Genomic DNA, 23,721 nt, shown 5'->3' with positions numbered 1-23,721 from the left:
TAACACTCGAAACGCCAGCTTTAAAAATCTCTATGGTGGCCGATTAGTCAGTTGGTAGAACCGAATTATCTTGCTATACTTCAAACCGACACTGCGCATGCACCACAGTGTCTTTAGAAACTTACCCCCTGTATCCAGGAAGAAGTGAACTGATGTAAGTGACTTGAATAGGACAGTTACAAGGGAATTTGTAAAGGGTCGCTCTACTTCAGGCAAGTTTTCCTGGACATAACTCCATGACAAAATGATATTTTCGCCGGAAATATTTTCTGGACAAGTGCAATAATTCAGGTATTTTTTTATGCGCAGTTGACGGTGGTTACGGGAAATGGGGCAAGTGGGGCAAATGTAGCGAGACTTGTGGCGGAGGAAAACAAACGAGAAAGCGAAAATGTAACAAACCGAAGCCGTCAAAGGGAGGGAAAAAGTGTAGTGTTCTCGGACCGAATAAGGAAACTCAGGAATGCAACACGAATCCTTGTGGACGTAAGTAAACTCTTATATCGCAAATTTTGTGACAACTCAGGAGCTCCACTAAAATATAATTTGAGTAATTTTTTTTTAATCAACAGCTGCTTGGAAGCCATTAGGCTGCTATATAATGAAAGCTAAAGCACTCGATAAGTATTTCCTAAGAGCAGGAAGCATCTCTCAGATTAGCAAGAGATTCAGCGCATGCGCAAAAGAGGCCGAGGCTAAAGGAATCAAATTGTTTGGCATGGATGACAAGCGATGCTGGACAAGTGATGACCCAGAGAAATCCTTCAATAAGTTTGGAAAATCGGGATTGTGCAAGAAAAAGAAACAGTTTGGCACTGGCTTTACAGAGTCACTCACTGTGTTCGTATACCGTATGGATGGCCAAGGTAACGGGATGATATCGAATCTGTTCGACTAGTTAACTAGACATTGTGGGTATGTATAGGTATCGGGAGTGTCATACAAAAAGTGGATCCCGATTTGCCGTGTTTCTGTTCAGGTTTTTAAAAGTGATGTCTACGATTTTATACTAAGCCAACACTTGGTAATAAGATATCCCGTGCTTTCCTGCACACAGGACGGACGAATGACAGTTTTTTCGTGCAGAACTTTTTTCTTCTCCTTTTCTTTTCTTCTTTTTACTTTGTTTTTGGCTGGGGGATTTCACTCACACGATCTTTTATGTTTGTGAAAAACATTTTTCAAAACTGCACACCATGGTTTACCAACAAGGCTCAACCAATTTCCTCTGACTTCAGCCGTATGTTTTTTCTCCAATAGGTCACTGGTGCGAAGTATTCAGTTCTTTTTTTAACACTTGTACATTATTCAACCTCACGCGTGTTTACCTGGAAGTCAACTTGCAGTGGACCTATGACTCACGAAATCACTTCACAGTGAAATTTCCACCCATAACTAAGTGATAATGAGAATTTTAATTCACCTTCAGTTGGTGATGATTTCACACTAGTTATGTCACTGAATATTATAAGTTTTCTTTGAAGTGAACATATGCGACTACATCGCTCGAGCACGCCCTCATCACTCTTAGGGACGCTTGCATGTAAAATCTCCTGACGTCTATAACCTTCTATTTTAATAAAAGAACGCTATTAAACAGGTTTCTTTTCATAACAGGTGAATTTAAAGCAGTGGACTGCTATGTTAACAGTGCCCCTGCAATTTTGCCCCAAGCTTTTGACAAAAATGTCGAGAGTGTGTCTGGTACTGACGCCATTGCTGAGTATTGCCAGAAGAAGGCCATGGAGTTTGGCTACAAAACCTTTGGTGTCGACAATAAGGGATGTTGGTCTGGTGACAATGCAGCTTCAGTATATGACGACAACGGCCAATCAAAGGGATGTAAAATCTCAAAGAAAACTGGGAACGGAGTTGGATCGGAGATTGAAGCTGATATCTTTGTTTATCACCTGCAAGAATAAGGTATCAACCACGTACTTTTTTTCAATACCAAATATCGGACAGGGCGCTCTTCAATAAATTGTCGCGACACCAAAAGCTAAGTAACTGCAACGAGCTGGCCAATCAGAATCAGGGATATATCACAAGGAGCGCATGCCAGTGGGTGAACAGCTTGTGAGTGGTTACAATCTTGCATTTGATTGGTTTAGAGTGCAGTGCGAGTTTCTCAGATTACGTTCGCCACGAAATTGAAAAACTTCTGTGAGTTTTGAGCTTAATTGCATTCTTTGAACTTTTTTTAATCCAATTTCACCATGCAAACATAAATTTATTTCTAGTTATGGCTCTTAAAAGCCTACAAGTCAGGAAAGATTTCAGTAAATAGGAATCTCTGAGCATTTTTTTTCTTCATTTCACCTATGTTTCTTGCAGATGTCAGAGCGTCATTATTCAAACCAGATGTGAAATGGCTTTCCGAAATCATGGAAAATGGATATCTATTGTTAGATTTCTTGAAATGTAGACACATTAGTTTTAGTTTATAAAGAATAAAGATGGAGCATTGAAACTTCTGTGAGAGTTTATTATCTAATATTCAATCTTGCGTCAGGTTCTCCTAAAAATTTAACTTTCCCAAATGTACACCTTTCAAGGACGCGTCAGAAAAAGAGGGCTGGGGTGGAGGGGGAAGGGGGGAAGAGAAGTACATGCGCCCTACCCTCCTTTTTTTAAAAATTAAAATGCAGCATGAACTGCCCCAGAAATTGTCTCTTACGCTTTAGTTGTCAAGTTCCGTCACTGTACGACGGTTCCACAACGGCTGTGAGCTATGTTCTAATTGTCAGTTGTAGAATCTCTCGTACTGCTTCTTTCGTATTCTATTCATTATTTAAGTAGTATAGTATCTCGCGCACTGTTTTTTCTGTGTTCTAATTTTCACGTGTAGTATCTCGCGCACTGTTTGTTCTGTGTTCTAATTGTGCTTGCCCTCGCGCGCGATACGTTTTTACGTGTAATTTGGTGTAAATAATCACTTGTAAATTTTTCAAAGACTACAAATTGCACTCGCCCTACGGGCTTGTGTAGTTTTGTTGTCTTTGAAAACTTTAATTACTCCCGCTTATTAACACCAAATTGCACTCGAAACCACGTTATTACCTATACATATCGCGTGCGAAGTGTATGTTGTCCTTTATTCATTACGTTTGGTATCTCTCGCACAGGTTCTGTATTTAATTTGTTGTGTGGGGTCTTGCGCGCCTTTTGTTGTGCGTGTTTATTTGTTACTTTGAATGCGCTACCTTTGATTCTGATTTCTCAGTTTATTGACATCAGAACAGGAGCACAGTGAAGGGAACTCTTCCGGTTAACATTTCAACGGTTCTCTGTCACTCTCTGTCTTAACAAGAACTCAGAAAATAAAGCAAATCTTTCCTTCTTTGAAAGAGCAGGTTTAGTTCTCTTCACCGATTTTTATCCTATACCATTATAACTTTTTTATTGGTTATCATTTTTTTTTTATCATTATCATTATCTTCGTCTCCATTATTATTATTATTGTTATTTTTATTACTATTATAACTTTATCTCTAAAATCGTTTTAGTGGTTGTCATCTTCGAATGTTTTAATGCTCCATTAGCTATTTCACGAGAAAAAGGACGAACACCGTGAGACAGACGATCTATATTTATAAATGAACTGGTGGTAGGTACATTAGGAATCTTTTTAATTTGAGTTCAGGAATCTGTAAGACCTCTGGGACAAAAATATCACCACCAGAAATCAAACAATCTACCCCACTCCTCACGGTGTCATTTTCAATACTGATTGTGAGGCACGCGGAAAGTTAGAATTGAATTGCAAATGTACTTGCGATCATTAAGTATTCATTTCAGTTGCGTCAGGATCTTTACACGTGGAAGGCAGAACTTCGCTTTCCTGTCAACTTTAAGACTTAAAATGCAGTTTGTGGTCGAACAACTCTTCATCTTCCATGTCATAGACATTTGGAACATCTGACGATAGAAGTTAAAATGTGGCAAGAGAACCACACATTAATGATGCATTCAGTCTTTGTTCAATGACTAGTAGTCTTTGTTTTCAAAATTTGGATTTTTTTCTGTCTTTTTTGAAACAGCGTAAATTCGGCGCGTTTTGGCTTTGCAAAACGAGAAATTTAAGGCATTTTCCAGAGGTTTTTAATTTTGAAATATAATTTAATGTTCAGTTTCGCTTTGAAAGCGTAAAATTGGCCGGAAAATAACCTTAAGTCTACGGTCAGGCTTTGAAGTTTGTCAATGCAAAGTTTAAATAAATGTTGTGTCTTACCTGTTCTTGTGGTTTTGGTTGATTCTTTCATTATCCTTTCGTGTCCTAGTGATGAGAATTGTTCGTGAAGGCCGGTGCATACAGCGATGCAAAGAAACCTTTGTATCTAGTCTTTCTGGACTTCATAAAGTTGGGCGATATGTTCGATAATGCTTCCGAAGGGATCGTTTCCGTAGTGCTGACGCCACATATATTTTTGTAGGTAGCCATCGAAAAGTCCTTTGGATGTTCCTGTTTGGGGCAAACCTCGCTTGAGTCCCCACCATGTATTTTCGATGCCCTGCGTGTGCGCACCGGCGAATTCCGGTGCATTGAAGCCATTCCATCGCAACCCTTTTTTAAACATCGCCACTCGTACCCGTCTCGCGATGAAGCACGTCGCGTCCAGCTAAGTTCATCGCTGCACCCAGCTTAAGGACATTTTACCGACGTCGCAAGCAGGTTGTGATCCTTACACCACTGTATGCACCGGTCGTGATCCGATAGTATTCGAGAAAGTCGAATAAAATTCAGTCTCTCCATCTCCGAGTTGTTGTTCTTCTTCTTTCTATCTTCTTCTTTCTATCTTCTTCTTTCGTTGATGTTATTAGAAAGAGGTATGAATAAATTTTGTTTTCTATGTGGTATTTGGCCAATCGTAGAGAAGAAGAAAAGCATTCTATAGTGCAAAGGGGACCTTTGGTGCATTATATCAATGCACATATTGTTATGAAAATTTTTTTTACTGAAAAGTAAAAGAAAATGTAGCTTTTGGATAGGAACTCCTGACTGGTTTGCGTAGCGTAGTGGTAAGGCTAAGGTTTGATAATGGCCTAATAATAACGCGTTGTCTGAGGAGCGATGGTTCAAGGCTCAGCAGAACTGCCAAGAAGGTAAAAAGGAAAGAAAAAAAAAAAACCGAGGAGAAATTATTGGGAACAAAGGGGAGAAGGGAATTGGGAACAAACGGGAGAAGTGAGAAAGGAATGGAGACGAAAAAGCCGCTTTCAATCAATTTCTCTTTTATTGAAGCAGTAAGTACTTATTAATAATGTGTATATGCTAAACCCATGGGAATAAGTCATTGTCTTAAAAAACGATGGGGTGCATACATAATTAATGGTTGAATGCAAATTAATGTATGGAGTTATATGGTACTCTTTCCAAAGCCAGCAGACGCAATGAACTCATATAAGTTATTAAGCTTCTCGTTTAAGTTTATTGCAATTCTGCGTGCTTTGGGAGAACTGAAGCTCTTCGTTGCATCTGATGCATCTGACCGAAAGTGATCTTCATAGATGTGCGAGGCTTCATGATATAATTATTTAAATGCATCAGTGTAACTCTGGGAGAATATGTTTTTGTAATTTAGTTTGAGGCTACTGCTTAAGATCATTTGTACAGAACTTTGAAGTTTTATTGATATCGAGTAAGTACTAAAAGGAAGGAAAAACGAACAAAGCGCTATCGTATCTAGTATACGAGGAAAGTACACAATCTTTCCGGTGTAATGCTTCTAAGTAATTATATAACATAACCAAAGTAAAGTGCGCGCTCTGATTGGTCAATTTAGCGTCCACCATTTGCCCATGGGTGTACGCTGCTGACGTGAACAAATGCAAAGACTATTTTTCCGCGCGCGCTTGTTTTTTCTGGTCGCGTAAGATTTGTTAAATAAAAGGAACTCTTTAGCTACAATATATCAATGTTATGTTATAAAACAAATGGTAAACACCACAGCGTACACCATTGAGTTATGGATGCACTTGGGAGGTTTGCTAAGCACTCAAGAAGCTAGAGTCGCTCTCGGCTATCGCCTCGAGCGACACTTACGCTTCTTTCGTGCTTAGCAACCTCCCGCGTGCATCCATAACTCAATAGTGTGCGCTGGGGTGTTTACCATTTGTTAAATATATTTGAGGGAAGATAGGAAAATTATAGAGAATTGGACCAAAAATGCAAAATACTTGTGAAGCCTTCTTGAATATAGAGAGGCTGTGTATAGAAACCACGGAAAAAGATACAAACTTAACTTCCTTCTGTTTATGTTCAAAACAGAGTTTTTTTAAAGTATGAAGTAAAGAAAATTTGACAAAAATTACAATCTGAGAGATGCCTCTCTCCCAATTCAGTATATGTTGGCTAATATGTAATCTATACGAAATATTATTATCTAGTACACTTAACAGTATTGGAGGAAAATAATTTCATAGTCAGTGAAAACCACTCCACGATTCAATTGATTAAAACAACTTTATTTAAGACTTGGATACGACATCTTGTGACAAATATTTACAGAAATGTCCATATGCGTGCTTTGGATATGAGAAATAGGGCTTTTAGCACATTGGCAGTAATGTCACGATCTGATCGGTCAATTTGCCGTTGTCGGCTGCGTCTCGTGAGTCCACAACGATGACGAATATTGTCGATAAGAGAACACACCACACTAAACCACTGTCGAATTGTTAAATCGCGCACTTAAGCATTTCATTATTTTACAGAAAAATTTGTTGACACCAGTTTTTTGCAGCAAAGCAAAACGTCTATACTAGGTGTGGACGAAAGTTTATTAGGCTGTTTTTTTTTTTATATAAACAGTAGTACTTCTTTCTATTAGTTTTCATCTCAGAATTATAGAATCGACAAATCGACAGTGGTTGCGCTTCGTGAGTCCACAACATTTTGACCACTGTGATGACGAATATCCTCGCCAATAAGAGTACAGACCACCCTAAACCACTATCGAATTTTTTGTCTTTTACCACAATGTCGACGTCATATAAAATGATTATATCAATGCGTTACACGTTGACGCGGGCAGCGATGTCCGAACCGGCTTAACGACAACGGCAAATTAGCCAGTCAGATTGCGGTGAAAAAGTGATTTTAATCAGAGCTTACCTTTGCCACGTGCCATATCATCTTCAACGCTTGGACTGTCAGAAGTGACCAACAAAAAATTTCTCCACACAATAAAAATATAATTTCCTGCAGAAAGGTTCTGAGAAATGAAAAATGGAAACGAATGGATATTGTTTGATTTATCGAAAAATTCCTGAAGCTTAAATCATCAGAAATGTATGACAGAGAGTAGAGAGAATTGGTATCTGGATCTCAGAAGTGAAACGATGAATCAGGACTGTCACGTTTTATGTCGTCGTCATGATTTTACCGCTTTAAAAAAAAAAAAAAAAATTTACAGCCTAATATTCTGAGTATTGCTTCTCCAACTGCAAAAATTGCCATCCTTCTGGTTTAAAGAGGAGATTTGATGAGGCACAGAAATTTTTGTCAGGGAAATGCATTTTCAATTGTTTTCATCTGAAAACCTCGAATGTGCTGCTCTAAAAATAATGTGCATAGATTCTTTTAGCTTCGAGTTTTACTCGTCTCAACCCGAAACTTGAGATGTCACGCTAACTATAGTTATGGTGACATTTATGGCTCCTGCAGCCGAAAATGTTTAACCTTTGACCCAAAGAGTGACTAGCATCTAAATACGTATACTCTCTGCAAGTTCCTACAATATCACCCCTGAATCATGCGTAAATAGGCTCTGGGAAAAAAGGAAATGATCTTGTCAGCACCTCAGGAAAATAGCATCAAGAACGGTTTGGAGAATATGCATACCGATGTCATGATGTCGAGGGTTACACAGATAGTCTAACGATTATCGAGAAGGCTTACTTCAGATTATATCTAACACAAATGTTTCTCGTTCATTTCTTCCTTTTAGATTTGAAAGAGCTCAAGAAGGTATGGAGCGAGAAGATCTAATAAAACATGGTTCTTTTAGGACCAAAGAAGTCTGTTACCTGAAATAAAGCTTACGAAAAGCCATGTTACACCTGATTAGAAAAGTAATCGCGGCTGGGCGTGCGGTTTTTGCGAAATAAATACGTATTTATAAGTCTTTTGGCGGAAAATTCTTTCATTAGAAAAATTGAAAAATGTTTGTAAACAATTAATTTTTTTTTTTTACTTAAAACTAAAAGTTTGCAATAAGTTCTTTAGCGGGAAAATTGTCTACGGAAAAAAGTCTGCGCTTTTGAATTGTCTAGTTTTTATCAAAAATGTACGAATTCTTTTGGCGGGAAAATCTTCCCTTCGAATAGTTGAGAAGTTAAAAATGTTGGCAAACAATTCTAAGTCTTTTGACGGGAAAATTGTTCATGGAAAAAAAAGTCTGCGCCTTTGAATTATGTCTAGTTTAGATCGAAAAATATACTGTCTTCTTCTCGGGAAGAAATTTTGCTCCATGCTAACGATTTTTTCCCGTAAAAAGTCAAGTATATTTTTTGTTTTAACGCTAGATGCTGTTCAAATCTGCAGAGATTTTTTCCCTCTCGACAACCCTCCATACGCGAAAAAAGTACAAGACAGCCTACATTTTGACTTGTTACCAGGCCCTTATAAAAGCGCAAATATTTTTATTTGCACTCTTTTGAATTGAAAAGAGAAAAGGAACAGACAATATAGTGGAGATGAATTTTTTATTTGTTTGCATTTTTATTCATTGCTGATAGTAAGAAATCACAACAATAGGAACTCCAGCTCACAGAACATAAGTAGGCGAAGTTGAAATTAGGACAAAACCAATTCTACGAAGAAGAAAAGATTAAGAAAAGAAAGAACTATATATAATCTCATTGCAATAACTTTTAAGTTAGAAAATTTCAACCAAAAAGTTAAGGCTCGGCCAGATTTGACAGCGAAAGAATCTACTCAATTCAACCGACAGGTTTCATAGAGTCACTGGAAGTGTCCTTCCTAACAACGGAACCAGTCCTAGATTTTGAACATTTGCCTTCCTAAATTATTACTGTTGGTTATTGAGCTCCTCCACAAAATGAACATAAATTTTGTTCATCTCCGGGTAATTTCATTTTAAAATTTGAGAGCTCTGCGTTTACTACGAAATACCGATTTGTTTTTAAAAATTCAAAATCGAACAACGGGAAACGCTATTTGTGGGTCTAGGTTACAATTGTTACCTCTTGCATTGATTTCCAACAATCTTTTCTCAACAACTACGTTATCTTTTCGAAGTATTTTTCTTGTAAGTTTTCCTCAGTCTTCACTCTCCGAGCATGCGTTATGCAGTCCAAATTAACATGGCGGCTCACCAGCATATCAATACTGAAATATAACACACAAAAGAAAGTTTTAAAATTCGACGAAATTGAACTTAGTTCTACCAAATAAAAGTGGCAAAACGTTGTAAACAAAGACATTTCTCCCCTTTTGTCTAAACTTGATGATCACTACAAGTGCCCTTTCCAACTCCACTGTGTATTAGTTCCTCTAAGATTTTTATGCCACCTATACTTCATTTTGCACTCAGTACTTGGATAAGAAAAAATAAAATTCAAAACAATGGGGGATGTTAAATATGAGAAGAACGCTACTCGATATGACAATGATACCTGTAAGCTAATGAGTATCACTGTTGTTTATGAACCTCAGCAATTCGTGACCGAACCACACTGAATCTAGGTTTGAGAGCTCGATGGCGCACCGACATCAATCTTTCACCTGAATTAAGTTTCCTAAAACCTCTTCATATTCGAAAAATGTAAATTTCGGCAAAGCAAAGTTCAGTTAAGCTATCACAGAACAAAAATCAACGTTTTCATTCAATATCAAACTGAAATAGGGTGAAAACTATTCACGCTATCCCTATAGAAGTAGACATTTTCCTGAAGCCTAATAAATACTGATTTCGGTTATGTCATTTATTTCTTTTTTTATTTTTGCCATTGAACAGAATGGGAGCTTATTCTTTCAGGCAGAGGCGTTCTACATGATAAGTTTATTTGACGACGCTTTCAGTCAACACCTGTCTTTTATCGGAACGAGCTCTGCACATATTGAACTGAAAAACTGTGTCTGGAATGAGTCTTTTAACGCTTGATGAGTTTTGTAATCATTTTTTTAAACTTCAAGGTAGCACTTTTGAACAAAGTTCTCAATATAAAGGCTCTATCATAAAAAGTAAGGAAAAAAAAAAAACAAACTTCTCAGATACACGTTTGGGGTTCATTATGTTTCTGAAATTATCTTCAAATCTCGCGAAATTCGAAAATTGTCAAATATCGACCGAGATTAAACTTTCCAAAGTTCAGAACTCAAGCGAAAACGCTTTAGGAGGAAAAGCGACTTGAAGCATTTTGGGGCGTTGGCGTTTGTTTACATAAACGCGTTCCCACCTGATGCCCGTGGAAGCGGTTATCCAATGACATTGGAGCAAGCCAATTTTTAATCTCTCCGAGTCAAGTCGGAACCCGCTATCACTATCGGTAAACAACATTTCCACTCCGTTGCAAACTGCGATGAAATTTTCCGGAGCAGCAAAAGGTACTTGTCGCTTTTGGACATGACAACAGCTTGAAAACAACACTTGAATTACAAAAACAATCTCTCTATATATCTAGTTTTGGGAAAGAACTAATGTAAGTATACTTGATAACGAATGAGCGATTTCAGAACTATACAAAACTGTACAAGTGTGCATTGAAAATCAAGGGTTGGTTTTGAAATCGTTAATTAGGTGACGAGAACAAGTTGACATGAATTGTCATCAATCTCGCGCCTTTCGTTCTACACTCAAATTACTTTTTGCTTTATATCTCCTAAATTAAAAAAAAGATATTAAAATAAAATGTTCAGAAGATGATAGATCTTTTTTTATATATATATACTAGATATTTAATAAAAATTTTCAGGAAATTGAAAAAAATACATTTTTTTTCCTTCTGTGATACCTGAGGAGAACAGCCAAAATTTGGAGAATGAATGATTGCGGAGCCAAATACCTTGACAGTGCGACACCTGACTCGATTTACAAATACAGAAGCTTTAGGAACAGTTAAGATTACCGTGCACCTTCAGGGGTGTCTCGCGTGCAAGCGATGTAACGCGTCCGGTTTAACTGTAGATATCTAAACTCCTATATCAAATTAAAACTTACAGGACTGGCTATTAGACTATACCAACAATTCTGAAAAAAAATGATTTGTCGAATTTTTCACGACTTCTAAATGCGAGCGCCCGAATCACCTTTTGAACGTTACATGTCAAAGCTAATTTTGTTTTTCGCTTATTTCATGTGCTCCTCTGTTTCCGGGGCCAAAGCGCTAAAAAAACGTGTCCGCGATTTGCCATATTCAATTTCAGTGAAAAGTTACAGAACATTTTTGAAATAGGATTAAAAAAATGTGGAGTGATTGTACAAAAATCGCTCTTGAAAAAAAATTATTTTGAAATAAAAAATTCGGAGACACATTTTTGTTGTTTATATGTAAAACTAGCTACTTTCAAAATTTGAGGGCAATCGAACAAACTCCCTTTGACTTGTAGCTCTTAAAAGGTGATTCGGGCGCTCGCACTTAGATTTCGTGAAAAATTCGACAATTAATTTTTTTTCACAATTTTTGGTATAGTCTGATAGCCAGTCCTATAAGCTCTAATTTGATATAGAGGTTTAGATATCGACAGTTTAAACCGGACGCACCCCTGAAGGTGCACGGTAACCTTCAGGACGAATTGATTGTCTGCCTTATGCCTGGTACCTTTTTGAAATACTTGTAAGTTTTTCAAAGACTACAAATTTCGCTCGCCCTACGGGCTCGTGTAAGTTTGTTGACCATGAAAAATTTACCCGTGCTTCTTTGCACAAAATTGCTTTCGAAACCATGTTCCCAACTATACTGTTTTTTGCAAAGCGCAACGAACAGTTTGTATACATTCTGATCATTCTTTCAATTAGCGACATAACTTTGCGCCCATGAGTTGCTTGGGGATTCTTTGCCTATCTTTTACCTTAAAACACGTTGCTGACGCAAGTGAACGCGTCTTGTGCATATATCAAAACAGCAGTCGCGTGTACAGATGGTAAGCCTTGTTCAAATAAACTTGTTTCTAAACCTTACCTTTAAGTTACTGTTTGCTTTTTCCTTTTTATTTCCGTACACTTCCATGCTTTATTTTCAATGCCTCATCCATATCAGGACACCTAAAAGGAAAAAAAAAATTAAAGCGCTACTTCCTGCGGATTTAGGAGAGTATGTTTGGACTTTAAAACCATGGGGTCGGTTATTAAAACAAAGTTTCGCTGTTGTTTGACAAAACCGCGGTCTAAGCTATCTTGAATTTAGCTGAATCTTTAATCTGAACATTTATTTTGTGAGTGATAGTGCCAAGAGGGCCGAAAGCTAGCAGCGAAAGGAAATTTATTTTATGACAACAACCCTCTTTTGGAGAATAAATACGTAACTGCGGTTTGAGTTAGACCTCGTAAAAGTAACCAGCCCTTTAATTCCTATAGGTGACCAAGACAGATTAAAACAACATCAACCAGACAAGTGATGAGAATAAAGTTAAATATATTTAAAGGGATTTTTTTTATCCAATATCAAATTCTCCAAACTCACATCATAAAAATTGTAAAGCAGACAGTAGGGAGAATCAGTCTTAACATCGCATTTACAAGTTCGGTTTGAATTTACGGCCAAGCAAACACGGAACATTATTCCTTACCGGGCCACTGCTCGATAGTAAGGTGGACAAAAGCAAGTGGTGGACAGATTTTCTCTTGGATACGCTACGAGATAATATTTCTTCTTTATCAAAAGACGACATTGGTGTGGAACTGCTTGTCGCGAACACAACTAATATGGAATTTTCTTCATTTTGTTGGGCGTGCTGTATCAAACGACACAAATTTGACAACTTACTGAGCGTTATGTTTTGAGATGTTAGAACGGTTGGTCCGGGTCGACAAGTCTCCTAATAAAAGCAGGAATGACTCCCAAATGCTTCCGACCACGTTTGGACAGAAGGTTTCATTTTCCAGCGAGTTTTTAACGTTCTTGCTTTCCAGCGAAGTTAACCAATTTTTACCACGAGGAACCGTAAAATGTAAATGTGTTTATAGATTTTCACGTGCTACCCAGCCTTACGCTGATTAAATCTTGGAAACGAGGTTGACGTATATTTGCATCACGAAATTTTTTAAGCTGAGCTCATGTGACAGCTTTTGTAGTTGCTTTCTCTCATAATCAAGTGCTTGAGCTAAGAAGAACACAGAACAAACTGTGCGCGAGATACTACACTATGTAACGAATAGAAAAGTAAGGAAGCAATGCAAGAGATTCTGCACCTAGCAACTAGAACACCTCACAGCCGTTGTGGAACCGTCGTTCTGTGACGGAACTAAATAATTAAGTGTAGAGGCAATTACTAAGGCAGTTCATGCTGCATTACAATTCCAAAAAAAAAAAAAAAAAAAAGAGGGAGGGTAGGGCACACGTACTTCTTCCCCCCCTTTCTTTTCTCTGTCGCGTCCTTGAAAGGTGTACATTTGAGGAAAGTTAAGTTTTTAGGAGAACCTTACCGCAAGGTTAAATATTAGATAATAAACTCTCACAAAGGTTTCAGTGCCCCTTCTTTATTCTTTTTAAACTAATACTAATGTGTTTACATTTCAAGAAGTCTAACAATATATATCCATTTTCCATGATTTCGGAAAACCATTTCACATCTGGTTTGAATAATGACTCTGACATCTGCAAGAGATATAGGTAAAATGAAAAAAATGCTCAGAGATTCCGATTTTATGAAATATTTCCTGACTTACAGGTTTTCAAAAACCATAACTAGAAGTAAATCCATGTTTGCATGGTGAAATGAATTTAAAAAGGTTCAAACAATACAATCAGTGATGGTAATTGAACTGAGTGGAGTGCAATTTAGGCTGAAATCATACGCGTGATTTCAAAATGGAACGAGCGCGCAGCGCGAGTTCGTTTTGAAATCCCAAGTATGATTTCAGACCAAAATTGCATCCATTTTGAAATCGCCCAAATACAGGACTTAGTCGATTCAAATATTTTATTGATGCAGTACTGAGCCGGTTTTTAGATAAAAAGCGGAATTCGAACCGGAAACGCTTTTACATCTTATTTTGTATGCAAAACAGAAAGACTGACATCATGTGTCAAAACTCAGTCAAGCGTAAAATGATGTAATTTAGAGCGAAAAATGGTGCGATTCGTGAATAAATCGTACCAGTTAGAGCCAATCAGATTACAGAGACCACCAGTGATTTCAAACTGGATGTAATAAAGCTCAAAACTCACAGTTTTTCAATTTAGTGGCGAACGTAATCTGAGAAACCCGCACTGCACTCTAAACCAATCAGATGCAAGACTAAAACCACCCACAGGCTGTTCACCTACTGCCTCCTTGTGATATATCCCTGATTCTGATTGACCAGCTCGTTGCAATTACTTAGGTTTTGGTGTCACGACAATTAATTGAAGAGCGCTCTGTCCGATAACTGGGATTGAAACACAGCATGTGGTTAACACTTTGAAGGGCAAAAACTGAAACACACAAAAAAGGAAGCCATACCTTATTCTTGAGGCTGATAAACAAAGATATCAGCGTTAATCTCTGAACCAACTCCGTTCCGAGTTTTCTTTGACATTGTACATCCCTTAGATCGACCGTAATCGTCATATACTGAAGCTGCATTGTCACCAGACCAACATCCCTTATTGTCGACACAAAAGATTTTGTAGCCAAACTTCGTGGCCCTCTCTTGGCAATACTTAACTATAGCTTCAGTACCGGATACGCTCTCAACATTTTTGTCAAAAGCTTGGGGCAAAATTGCAGGGGCACTGTTAACATAGCAGTCCACTGCTTTAATTTCACCTGTTATGAAAAGAAACGCGTTTATAAGCGTTCTTTTATCAAAATAGGTTACAGACGTCAGGAGATTTTACACGCAAGCGTCGCTACGAATAATGAGGGCGTGCCCGAGCGATATATTCGCATCTGTTCATTTCAAAGAAAACTTATATTATTCCGTGACATAACCATTGTAAAATTACCACGAAATGAAGTTCAATTAAAATTCTTATCAGTCACTAAGTTATGAGTGGAAATTTCACCGTGAAGTCGATCACTAAATGCGAGTCTTAGGCCTAGTTTATATGTCGCGCTACAGTCGAATTTAATTCAGACGAATTTAATTCAAGGTCCCACAAGCAATTAAATTCGACGAAAGCGCGACGTCTAAAACGAATTAAATTCGTCTGGCAAATTAAATTCGACCTTGACGTTTTATCCGTCTTGGTAAGACGGATAAAATATCGATAACGCGTCTTCAGTTTTAACGTCGCACTAGCGTCGCGTCGAATGAAATGCATACATTTTCTTAATTTATATTGGCGAGCCCGCAGCGACCCGTGGCGAGCTTTTGGAGTGACACCTGACCAGAGACACTGCATTTGGGAAGAGAATTAAATTTGACCGTATTGATTTCGACGCATAAAACCACGTCACGATTTATGTCGACGGAACGACGAATTTAAATTCGTCTGAATTAAATTCGACTGTAGCGCGAGGTATAAACTAGGCCTTAGGTTTACTGCAAGTTGATTTCCAGGTAAACACTCATGAGGTTGAATAATGTACAAGCGTACGTTTAAAAAAGAACCAAATATTTCGTACCGGTGATCTATTGGATCAAACGGCTAAAGTCAGAGGAAATTGGTTGCACGTGGCGTGCGGTTTTTAAACTGTTTTCGCAATTATAAAAGATCATGTAAGTGAAATCTACCCCCAGCCAAATAAAAAAAAAAAAAAAAAAAAAAAAAAAAGAGAGAGAGAAAAGAAAAAAAGAAAGAAAAAAATCTCTGCACGAATACTTGTTGTATGACTCCTGATGCTTGTGCATACCCATGACAGCTAATTTAGCAGATGAAAAGGCTCGGTATCATACCCTTTGTCATCCATGCGGTATACGAACACTGTGAGTGACTTTGTAAAGCCAGTGCCATACTCTTTCTTCGCCATGCACAATCCCGATTTCCCAAACTTTTTGAAGGATTTCTCTGGGTCATCACTTGTCCAGCATCGCTTGTCATCCATACCAAACAATTTGATTCCTTTAGCCTTGGCCTCCTTTCCGCATGCGCTGAATCTCTTGCTTATCTGAGAGATGCTTCCTGCTCTCAGGAAATACTCATCGAGCGCTTTAGCTTTCATTATATAGCAGCCTAGTGGCTTTCAAGCAGCTGTTGATTAAAAAAAAAAAGAAACTCCGCTCGCGTCGGGACGAAAAACATCTTTCGCCATTTCATTATCGAGCTCAAAATTTATTAAACTCATCAGTGAATTAAATTTCTCAGAAAACATCCTAGGAAATTAGCTCTCCAAGTTTATTTTAATTATGTGATACTAATTATGGCGTTTGCGCGCGATAAATACCTCTTACTAATCGAGTGCGAGGACCTTGCTGTAATACGGACCAAGTTTCCTTCCTCGGATTCATGATCCAAGCGCAAAGCACGCAGGACATAAATCAGAGCTAAAAGAAAGGATTCGTAAATACTGACTGAGAAAACGGGGTTAGTAAGATATTTATCCTATCTATGGGTCCAAATAGAGGGGGGAAATTTGTATTCAAACAAACTTATTAATTTAGCGGGCGGTATAGAGAAATTCTTCCTGCTCAAGTAACCAATCATAGCGCACGTACTAACCGAGAGATATAGTTAAATTATTTATTAACCAAAGATTGGTTTTAGTGTTTTTGTTTGATTGGTCGAGAGTGGGAACGCAAGCTTTTCTACACTAATCAAAGAGCGCATCCTAGTGTCGTAAACCAACATAATCTCTTGACATTCAATTAGTTGAACATTTCTCAAATCACACCACTGATAAATAATTACTTCCTGCGGGTCATCGAGTATTTATAGAAGAAAATTGATCTGTTACGTACTATTGTAACACAAGAACCTTCGTGTTGGTATAAGATGTACCCTCCAATCTTCAACGTAAAGCACTTTTCGATTGTGTCGCAAAACCAAAACCAAAGTAATCACAGCAACGGCCGATCAGAAGAAAGAAAAAAGAGCCAACAAGAACTCAAAGTAAAAGCAACCAAATCGCCTGAAGCGCGGGTTGATTGGTTGAGAGAGTGACTCGATATTTGTGGACCAATCAGAGAGCGAAGCAAAACTAAAGCAATCCCGGCTTACTTTTGACACTCAATTAGAAGTTACTCGAAAGCAGCCAATCATCGACCTGTTGGTCCCATCTGGGGAATTCCGTGTTTTTACCAATCAGTTTTGTCCTTTCTGGGCTACGTTAAGGTTCGAACATCTTGAGATTTGTACCATAAATTCCAGGCTCACCGAAAACCTTCTCTAATCTTCTTCATTCTTAACAATCCTTTCTCTTCCTTGACTTCTTATAGACTTTTTTCTTTGCCCTTTCTAACCGAGCTGATACTTTGAAACCTTATATATTTAACGATTGTCCTGCACGTTACAAAAAAAAAGAAAAAATAACCCAAAATACATATTAGCGGAGCATAGGCGCCCATACTTAAGAAATCAGAAGATCCTAGAGACCGCTGAACGTGGTAACAAAGAGAATTGCAGCTTATCCTCCAGGCACTAGAAGTTCGAGCGCTCTAACCATTACGTCACAGACACTTCCTTTGCATTGTAGATAACGATGTACATAAATCATAGTTGCCTTACCAGGACATGGCATTTTGTTACAACTTCTTGTAAAAGAACTTAGACCCAGCTCAGTGCAGTCATTACCACCGAATCCTGGTGGGGGATTGGTGCATATTCGCTCACGTGTCCGTTCCCCGCCTCCACAAGTCTTTGAACAGTCTCCATATGCTGCCCAAGCAGAGTAGCCGCCATTGACTGCAAATATTTCATGGAAACCTCAGCATAACAATTAAGCTTCAAAAGACTCACCGGTCGTTTTAAAAACCTCGTCTGTTAGGTTTCTCGTTTTCAAGCGCATGCGCTCGGGTAAACCTTTTTATACCTCGGTTTCTCTCTGCTGCAACTTTTTTAATCACATATTTAACAGAGCCAAAGAAGAAGAGTCAGGTAAGACTAGAAATACACATCTCTGAGACTGGCAGTTTAAATATTTTTACCATTTGCAAAAACCCATTTTTTTCCTCACACAGATTTTTTTGGGTCCACTGGTTTAAGAGCTGCCTAAATGTGGCGCTGAAAAGGTAAATGTACCTCTGTGGTAAAAAATAGTCAACTCTCAGAGCCACATGACATGATTCTGCAACCTAGAGACCAGTCACGAAACAAGACATGCAGCAAGATATAGAGATATATATGATTCTGCAACCTAGAGACCAGTCACGAAACAAGACATGCAGCAAGATATAGAGCAACAACCAAAAACTTTGTTTTGGTGAGATACAAGAACACAGCAATAGTCAGAATAACTTAAAAAGAATGAGGATGATTAACCTCTTCACTCAGAACTCCTGTGAGTAACCAAGATAGAATTTCTCCTTATAAAATCAATACAACATTTGGTAGATAATTGATGAGAATAAAGAGAAAAAAAACAATAATTTGGGGATAATTAGTTGATCCCATGCCAAATTCTCCAAACTAACATCATAAGAATTGTATGGCAGACAGTAACGAGAATTACTGATGAGATCTTGGGAGAGAAAGCGTTAACTGAGTGAAAAGATTTACACGGACGGTAAATGACTAAGTTGAAAGATTTTGGTTACTTTTTCAAGAGATATATACCAACTTTATTTAGTTTCTACGGGGAATACACTGGAACATTTGCACACAGCAGACTGAAAAACGCCGATGGAAAACTCATAACGCGGTTAACGAATGGTAAGAAGGTCTTTCTAACTCGTGTTTACCCACGCTTACATTCATTTCACTGGGAGTTCTCACTGGCTCTTTAAATGTCCTTCTTTGGTCTGCGGTTCGAGAAGTGCCAAAAAAAATAATAAAATAAACATTTTATCTTCTTTACGGTTGTAAAATTCTGCTCTCAGGGAGATATATGGGACAGCCATGTTTCTGGGTGACTGCGGATATTCCGTGTAAGAACAAGTTCCTTACTGGTGTAAATCGGTCAGAATTTCCGGCAACAAAACCGCACAATTAACTATGCTCACACACGACAAAAACTTGGTAAGTACTGTTATCTCTCTTTATGACCAAACGCGATTTTAAGATAGAAAAATTAGATATATTGGAAGTATCGTATTCAAAACTTATACAAGATATACATCCATAAAAGGCAGTCCTCAGGGGAATTTAACTGTGCCATGCTAATGAGATAATGCGAATGTATCTTGTGAAAAGTGGATTCTTCAGATCATGGCATACTACTTAATAATAGATTGTATTGCCTGCAAATTCCTTGAAATAAAATAAATGGAAAGGAAGCTAATAATTGCCTCTGTTTATTGGTCAAAGCTAGAAGGCTTGGCGTTCAAAGATGGATACGAGGGAGAATGTATCACAAGGAGCTAATGAGAACTGAAAACTCATGGACGAGGTTGAGATTGGTTTTTTTTTTACCGCAGTTGGCAGTAATGCCGCAATCTGATTGGCCAATTTGCCGTTGTCGATAAGACCGGTACAAACAACGCTGCTCGCGTCAACATGTCACGCAACGTGTCACGCACTGAAAGAATCGGATATTGCAGAAAAAGCAAATCGACAGTGATTTAGCGTGGTCTGTACTCTTATCGACAACGATATTCTTCATCACAGGGTTCAAAAGTTGCATTAGTCCACAGCAATTTGACCGCTGGGGTGCCGAATAACGTTGTCAAGAAGAGATGTCAGAGAACAGACCACGATGACTATCGATTTGTTAACTTGGTTTGGCACGTGGTGCGTTGAAAGGGAGGCTAAAATGGTGAGAGTAAAACTGAACAATTTCAATTGTTCAATTGGTGTCGAGAGTATTTCTAGAGTGCCTTGGTTTCGCTTAGCTGTGCTCCAGAAAACTCTCGTAAAATGTCTACCTGTACGATTCAGTGGGAACTCGTTGCTGGGGCGGATCCAGGGGTGGTTCGGGTGGTTGAGTCGAACCCCCTAAATTTTCCCTCAGAACGCTGGAATTCATGTTTCCGAAGACCTAATTTTCAAAATTTCGGACCCCTCCGGATGAAGACAATTCTCCGAACCCCCCTTGACTAAATCCTGGATCCGCCCCAGGAATGCAGTTTGAATTGCAAACTCGCATTTTCACGCACTTTGCATGTTTGAACTTTGAACTCTCCACGCCTTTTGAGATACTTTCCTTTCATCTGATCAGCCGTTTTTATTACTTAGGTTGTGATTTTACCAAAGCGCTCTGAAACAAGGGCGGCGTAATGCCAGACTACTTCCGACATTCGATTGAGGAGTGCTGGAATTAAACTTAGCAAAGGTGATCAAGAGTCAACAACTTTGCTGCTTAAAAGGCCGCGAGTCTCCTGAACGGGTGAATCTTTATTTTTTGAGATTTGTTCTTTGTGACTGAATGAATAACCATTGCATTTGATTAAATTTGTAGAAAACAACCACACCTTTGAAAGACTATCCGCCTGATAATCCTTAAAAACCATAGTTGTTTTAGTTGTTATTGTTTGCATCACCTTGGGTGCAGATTGCATCACCTTGGGTGCAGATTCTTTTCACCAGGGTCAAGTCTCCAAAATCTACTTGAAACCATTGTTGGAGATCTGTGGTACGAGCTACCCAACCAGCCGGATAATTGTACAGCTGACCATTGCTGGATTTATAGCTTGGGTTGTAAATGCTGGAAGCGGCTATGGCCGCGTCAGGGATTTTGCCATTCCCAATTCTTCCATGCACGCTGGAGGTTCTGGAATGTCAAATCCTTAGACAACATGATCTATCTAAGTAAACGACTCTTAATGGCTCGTAAGGCCTTATATTTTTTTCTTTGCCGCTGACCCAGCCTATCATTTGAATTGTGGAGCCTCTTAGTCGAAATTCGGAGTAGAGCACTCAATGGCAAGAAATGAAAAAGGGTTCCTCGCTTTCCCTTTCGTTTGTGGCAAGCTTCACGACGTTTAACACAGAAAATCTAGTATAGAGGAAATGTGGTAAGTTTCGAGCCCTCCTTGTCTTACTTTGCAAGTCTTACGTATGATGCACGATCCTCGCAGTAGATAGCGCTATTTAAGCAATAGCGAAAATCAGACCTGAAAAAAATCAGGCCTGTACGGGATTCGAACCACTGACCTCTGCGATACTAGTGCAGCGCTCTACCAATTGAGCTAACAAGCCAACTGGGAGCAGGCCGTTAAGTTGATTCGTAATAAACCCGTGAAAGTGATAAATCAGATACGATGAAATATATGAAATTCATATATTTTGAACTGCGGTATTAGATACGTATGATGCACGATCCTCGCAGTAGATAGCGCTATTTAAGCAATAGCGAAAATTTTTTTCAGGTCTGATTTTCGCTATTGCTTAAATAGCGCTATCTACTGCGAGGATCGTGCATCATACGTATCTAATACCGCAGTTCAAAATATATGAATTTCATATATTTCATTGTATCTGATTTGCAAGTCTTGGTTGCATATGCATGGTAATTTTTGTGTGCGATGATTTATACATTTTTTTTATGTGTTTACTTGTTTGTTTATCTGCCTCCTTCCTCTTTTGTGCCACATAGAATAAAGCTTCCAGTCGCATCCCATGATTAAGAGTAAGGTGTTCAACGTTAGCCTTTAAGGCTAATTGGAATAAGTAGATGATTTTCAAGTCCAAGATAATTATAGATTATTCTTGTAAAGCCTTTATTCTCACATGCCAGGCTTCTTTGACAAGTAAACTAGTCTCAGTAACCTTATTGGAGCAGAATTTCTCTGTTTTTGTTTACCTTCTACTTGAGAATGATGTGCCTAACGAAAAAAATCGGAAATTATTAAAAGATATGGCTTGAAAAAGCCTTCAATTGTCATACCTTTTAATCATGCCATATTGTCATTCTCTCTTATTGTCAATGGTTGAGTTTATCTTGGTTTTTTCGTACTCGTGCTAATAAGCACTACATCGTATGGAGGGTTGTCGAAAGGAAAAAAAAGACAGGATCTTGTGTTAAAACAAGAACATTTACTTGACTTTTGATTGTAGAAAATCGTGTGCATGGAACAATATTTTTCCTGCTAAAAAGCTATTTATTCAATTATTTTACTTTTTGTGTTGCCTTTGTGTTTTCTTTTATCATTTATGCCGCAATTTTGTATTGTTTTTATGTAAATGTTTTAAGTTTTAGTCAGTATCTCAGAATCTTTCTTACAATCGATTGCATATATTTACCGAAGCGCGTGCTAAAAAACTCGTTTTCCTCAGCTCTTAAATGACCGTCGAAAGTCCAAGCATCACTTTTTTACGTTAATTTTATATTAAAATGCAATTCAAAAGCAGATATTTTTTGCAAGACAATTTTCCCACCAAAAGAATTTTTGCAAGCACTTTTAGTTTCCAGTCAATAATAAAAAAAAAAGACTTGGAATTGTTAGCGAACATTTTTTCAGTCATTCGAAGGAAAGATTTTTCCGCCCAAATACATAGTGTTTTCTGAGGTTGGCCCTTTTAAAAGTGCAAACTTGTAATATATATTAATTTCGTAAATACCGCTCGCATAGCCGCGATTGATTTTATAATCAGGCGTAGCATGACTTTTCATAAGCTTTATTTCAGGTAACAGACTTCTTTAGTCTCCAAGCACCATGTTTTCTTATTTCTTCTCGCTTCACACCTTCTTGAGCTCTTTCAAATCTAAAAATAGAAGAAATGAATGAGAACAATTTGTTTTAAGTATAATCTTGAGTAAGATAATCGTAAGGCTCCCTGTTTAACTCTTGACATCCTAAAAGAAAGAAAAGATTGTGTACTTTCCTCGTATGCTAAATATGATAGCACTCTTTTTTTGTTTTTCTTTCCTCCTTTGAGTTGTTACTTGATTTTAATAAAACGACAAATTTCTTTTCTATCAAATTATAAAAGTACATTCTCCCAGAATTAAACTGATGCATTCAAATAACTGTATCATGAAGCCTCGCACATCTCTGAGTATCGCTCTTTCGGTCAGGTGCATCAGATGGAACGAAGAACTTCAGCTCTCTCAAAGCACACAGAATTGCAATAAACTTAAACCTGGAGAGAAAAATAGAGAAGCTTAATAACTTACATGAATTCATCGCGTCTGCTGGCTTTTCATCACTTGCTGCAACCTGCATGCGAGGCATGCAGAGGCATGCAACCTGCATGCGAGGCGTTACACACCAAAGATCGACATCCAAGACACAAAACATTTTAACTTCTACCGTCAGATGTTGTTCGACCTTCGAAACTGCATTATAAGATTTAAAGCAGGCAGGAAAACGTAGTTCTGGCTTCCACGTGTAGAGATCCTGACGTACGAGATATGGATACTTAATGGTTGCAAGTATATTTACAATTTAATTCAAACTTCTCGCGTGCCTCACAATCAGTATTCAAAATGACACCGTGAGGAGTGGGGCAGATTGTTTGATTTCCTCTGGTGATAATTTTATCCCAGAGGTCCAAGAGATTCCTGAACTCATTTTAAAAGGATTCCAAAAGTGTCGATCACCAGTTCATTTGTAAATATGGATCGTCTGTCTCACGGTG

At 38.1% G+C, this 23,721-nt stretch overlaps 1 protein-coding gene and 1 pseudogene across 2 annotated transcripts in view; one reads left to right on the top strand and one right to left on the bottom strand.

The window, feature by feature from the left end:
* The window catches only part of LOC111321407 (uncharacterized), a 38,633-nt gene extending 36,163 nt beyond the window's left edge, over positions 1-2,470 (top strand). The window contains exons 31-34 of the mRNA XM_088734589.1: positions 310-486; positions 573-866; positions 1,618-1,923; positions 2,335-2,470. Coding sequence (XP_088590715.1) covers positions 310-486; positions 573-866; positions 1,618-1,922 — 776 coding nt within the window. The 3' untranslated portion in view covers position 1,923; positions 2,335-2,470. The remainder of the gene's footprint in view (positions 1-309; positions 487-572; positions 867-1,617; positions 1,924-2,334) is intronic.
* Positions 2,471-14,549: 12,079 nt separating this feature from the next.
* LOC111321449 (uncharacterized) lies at positions 14,550-23,381 on the bottom strand (annotated as a pseudogene). The gene is made up of 7 exons (XR_015992810.1): positions 23,258-23,381; positions 22,826-22,845; positions 21,871-21,965; positions 20,682-20,911; positions 19,311-19,442; positions 15,981-16,299; positions 14,550-14,964 (listed from the first exon to the last, which is right to left on the bottom strand). The product of XR_015992810.1 is annotated as an uncharacterized LOC111321449 (transcript).
* Between the last annotated feature and the right edge of the window lie 340 nt (positions 23,382-23,721).

This window comes from Stylophora pistillata, chromosome 10 (genome assembly GCF_964205215.1).
Source record: "Stylophora pistillata chromosome 10, jaStyPist1.2, whole genome shotgun sequence".
Taxonomy (NCBI): domain Eukaryota; kingdom Metazoa; phylum Cnidaria; class Anthozoa; order Scleractinia; family Pocilloporidae; genus Stylophora; species Stylophora pistillata.
Note: the sequence above shows the minus strand (reverse complement) of the source record. Positions and strands in the feature narration are given on the sequence as shown.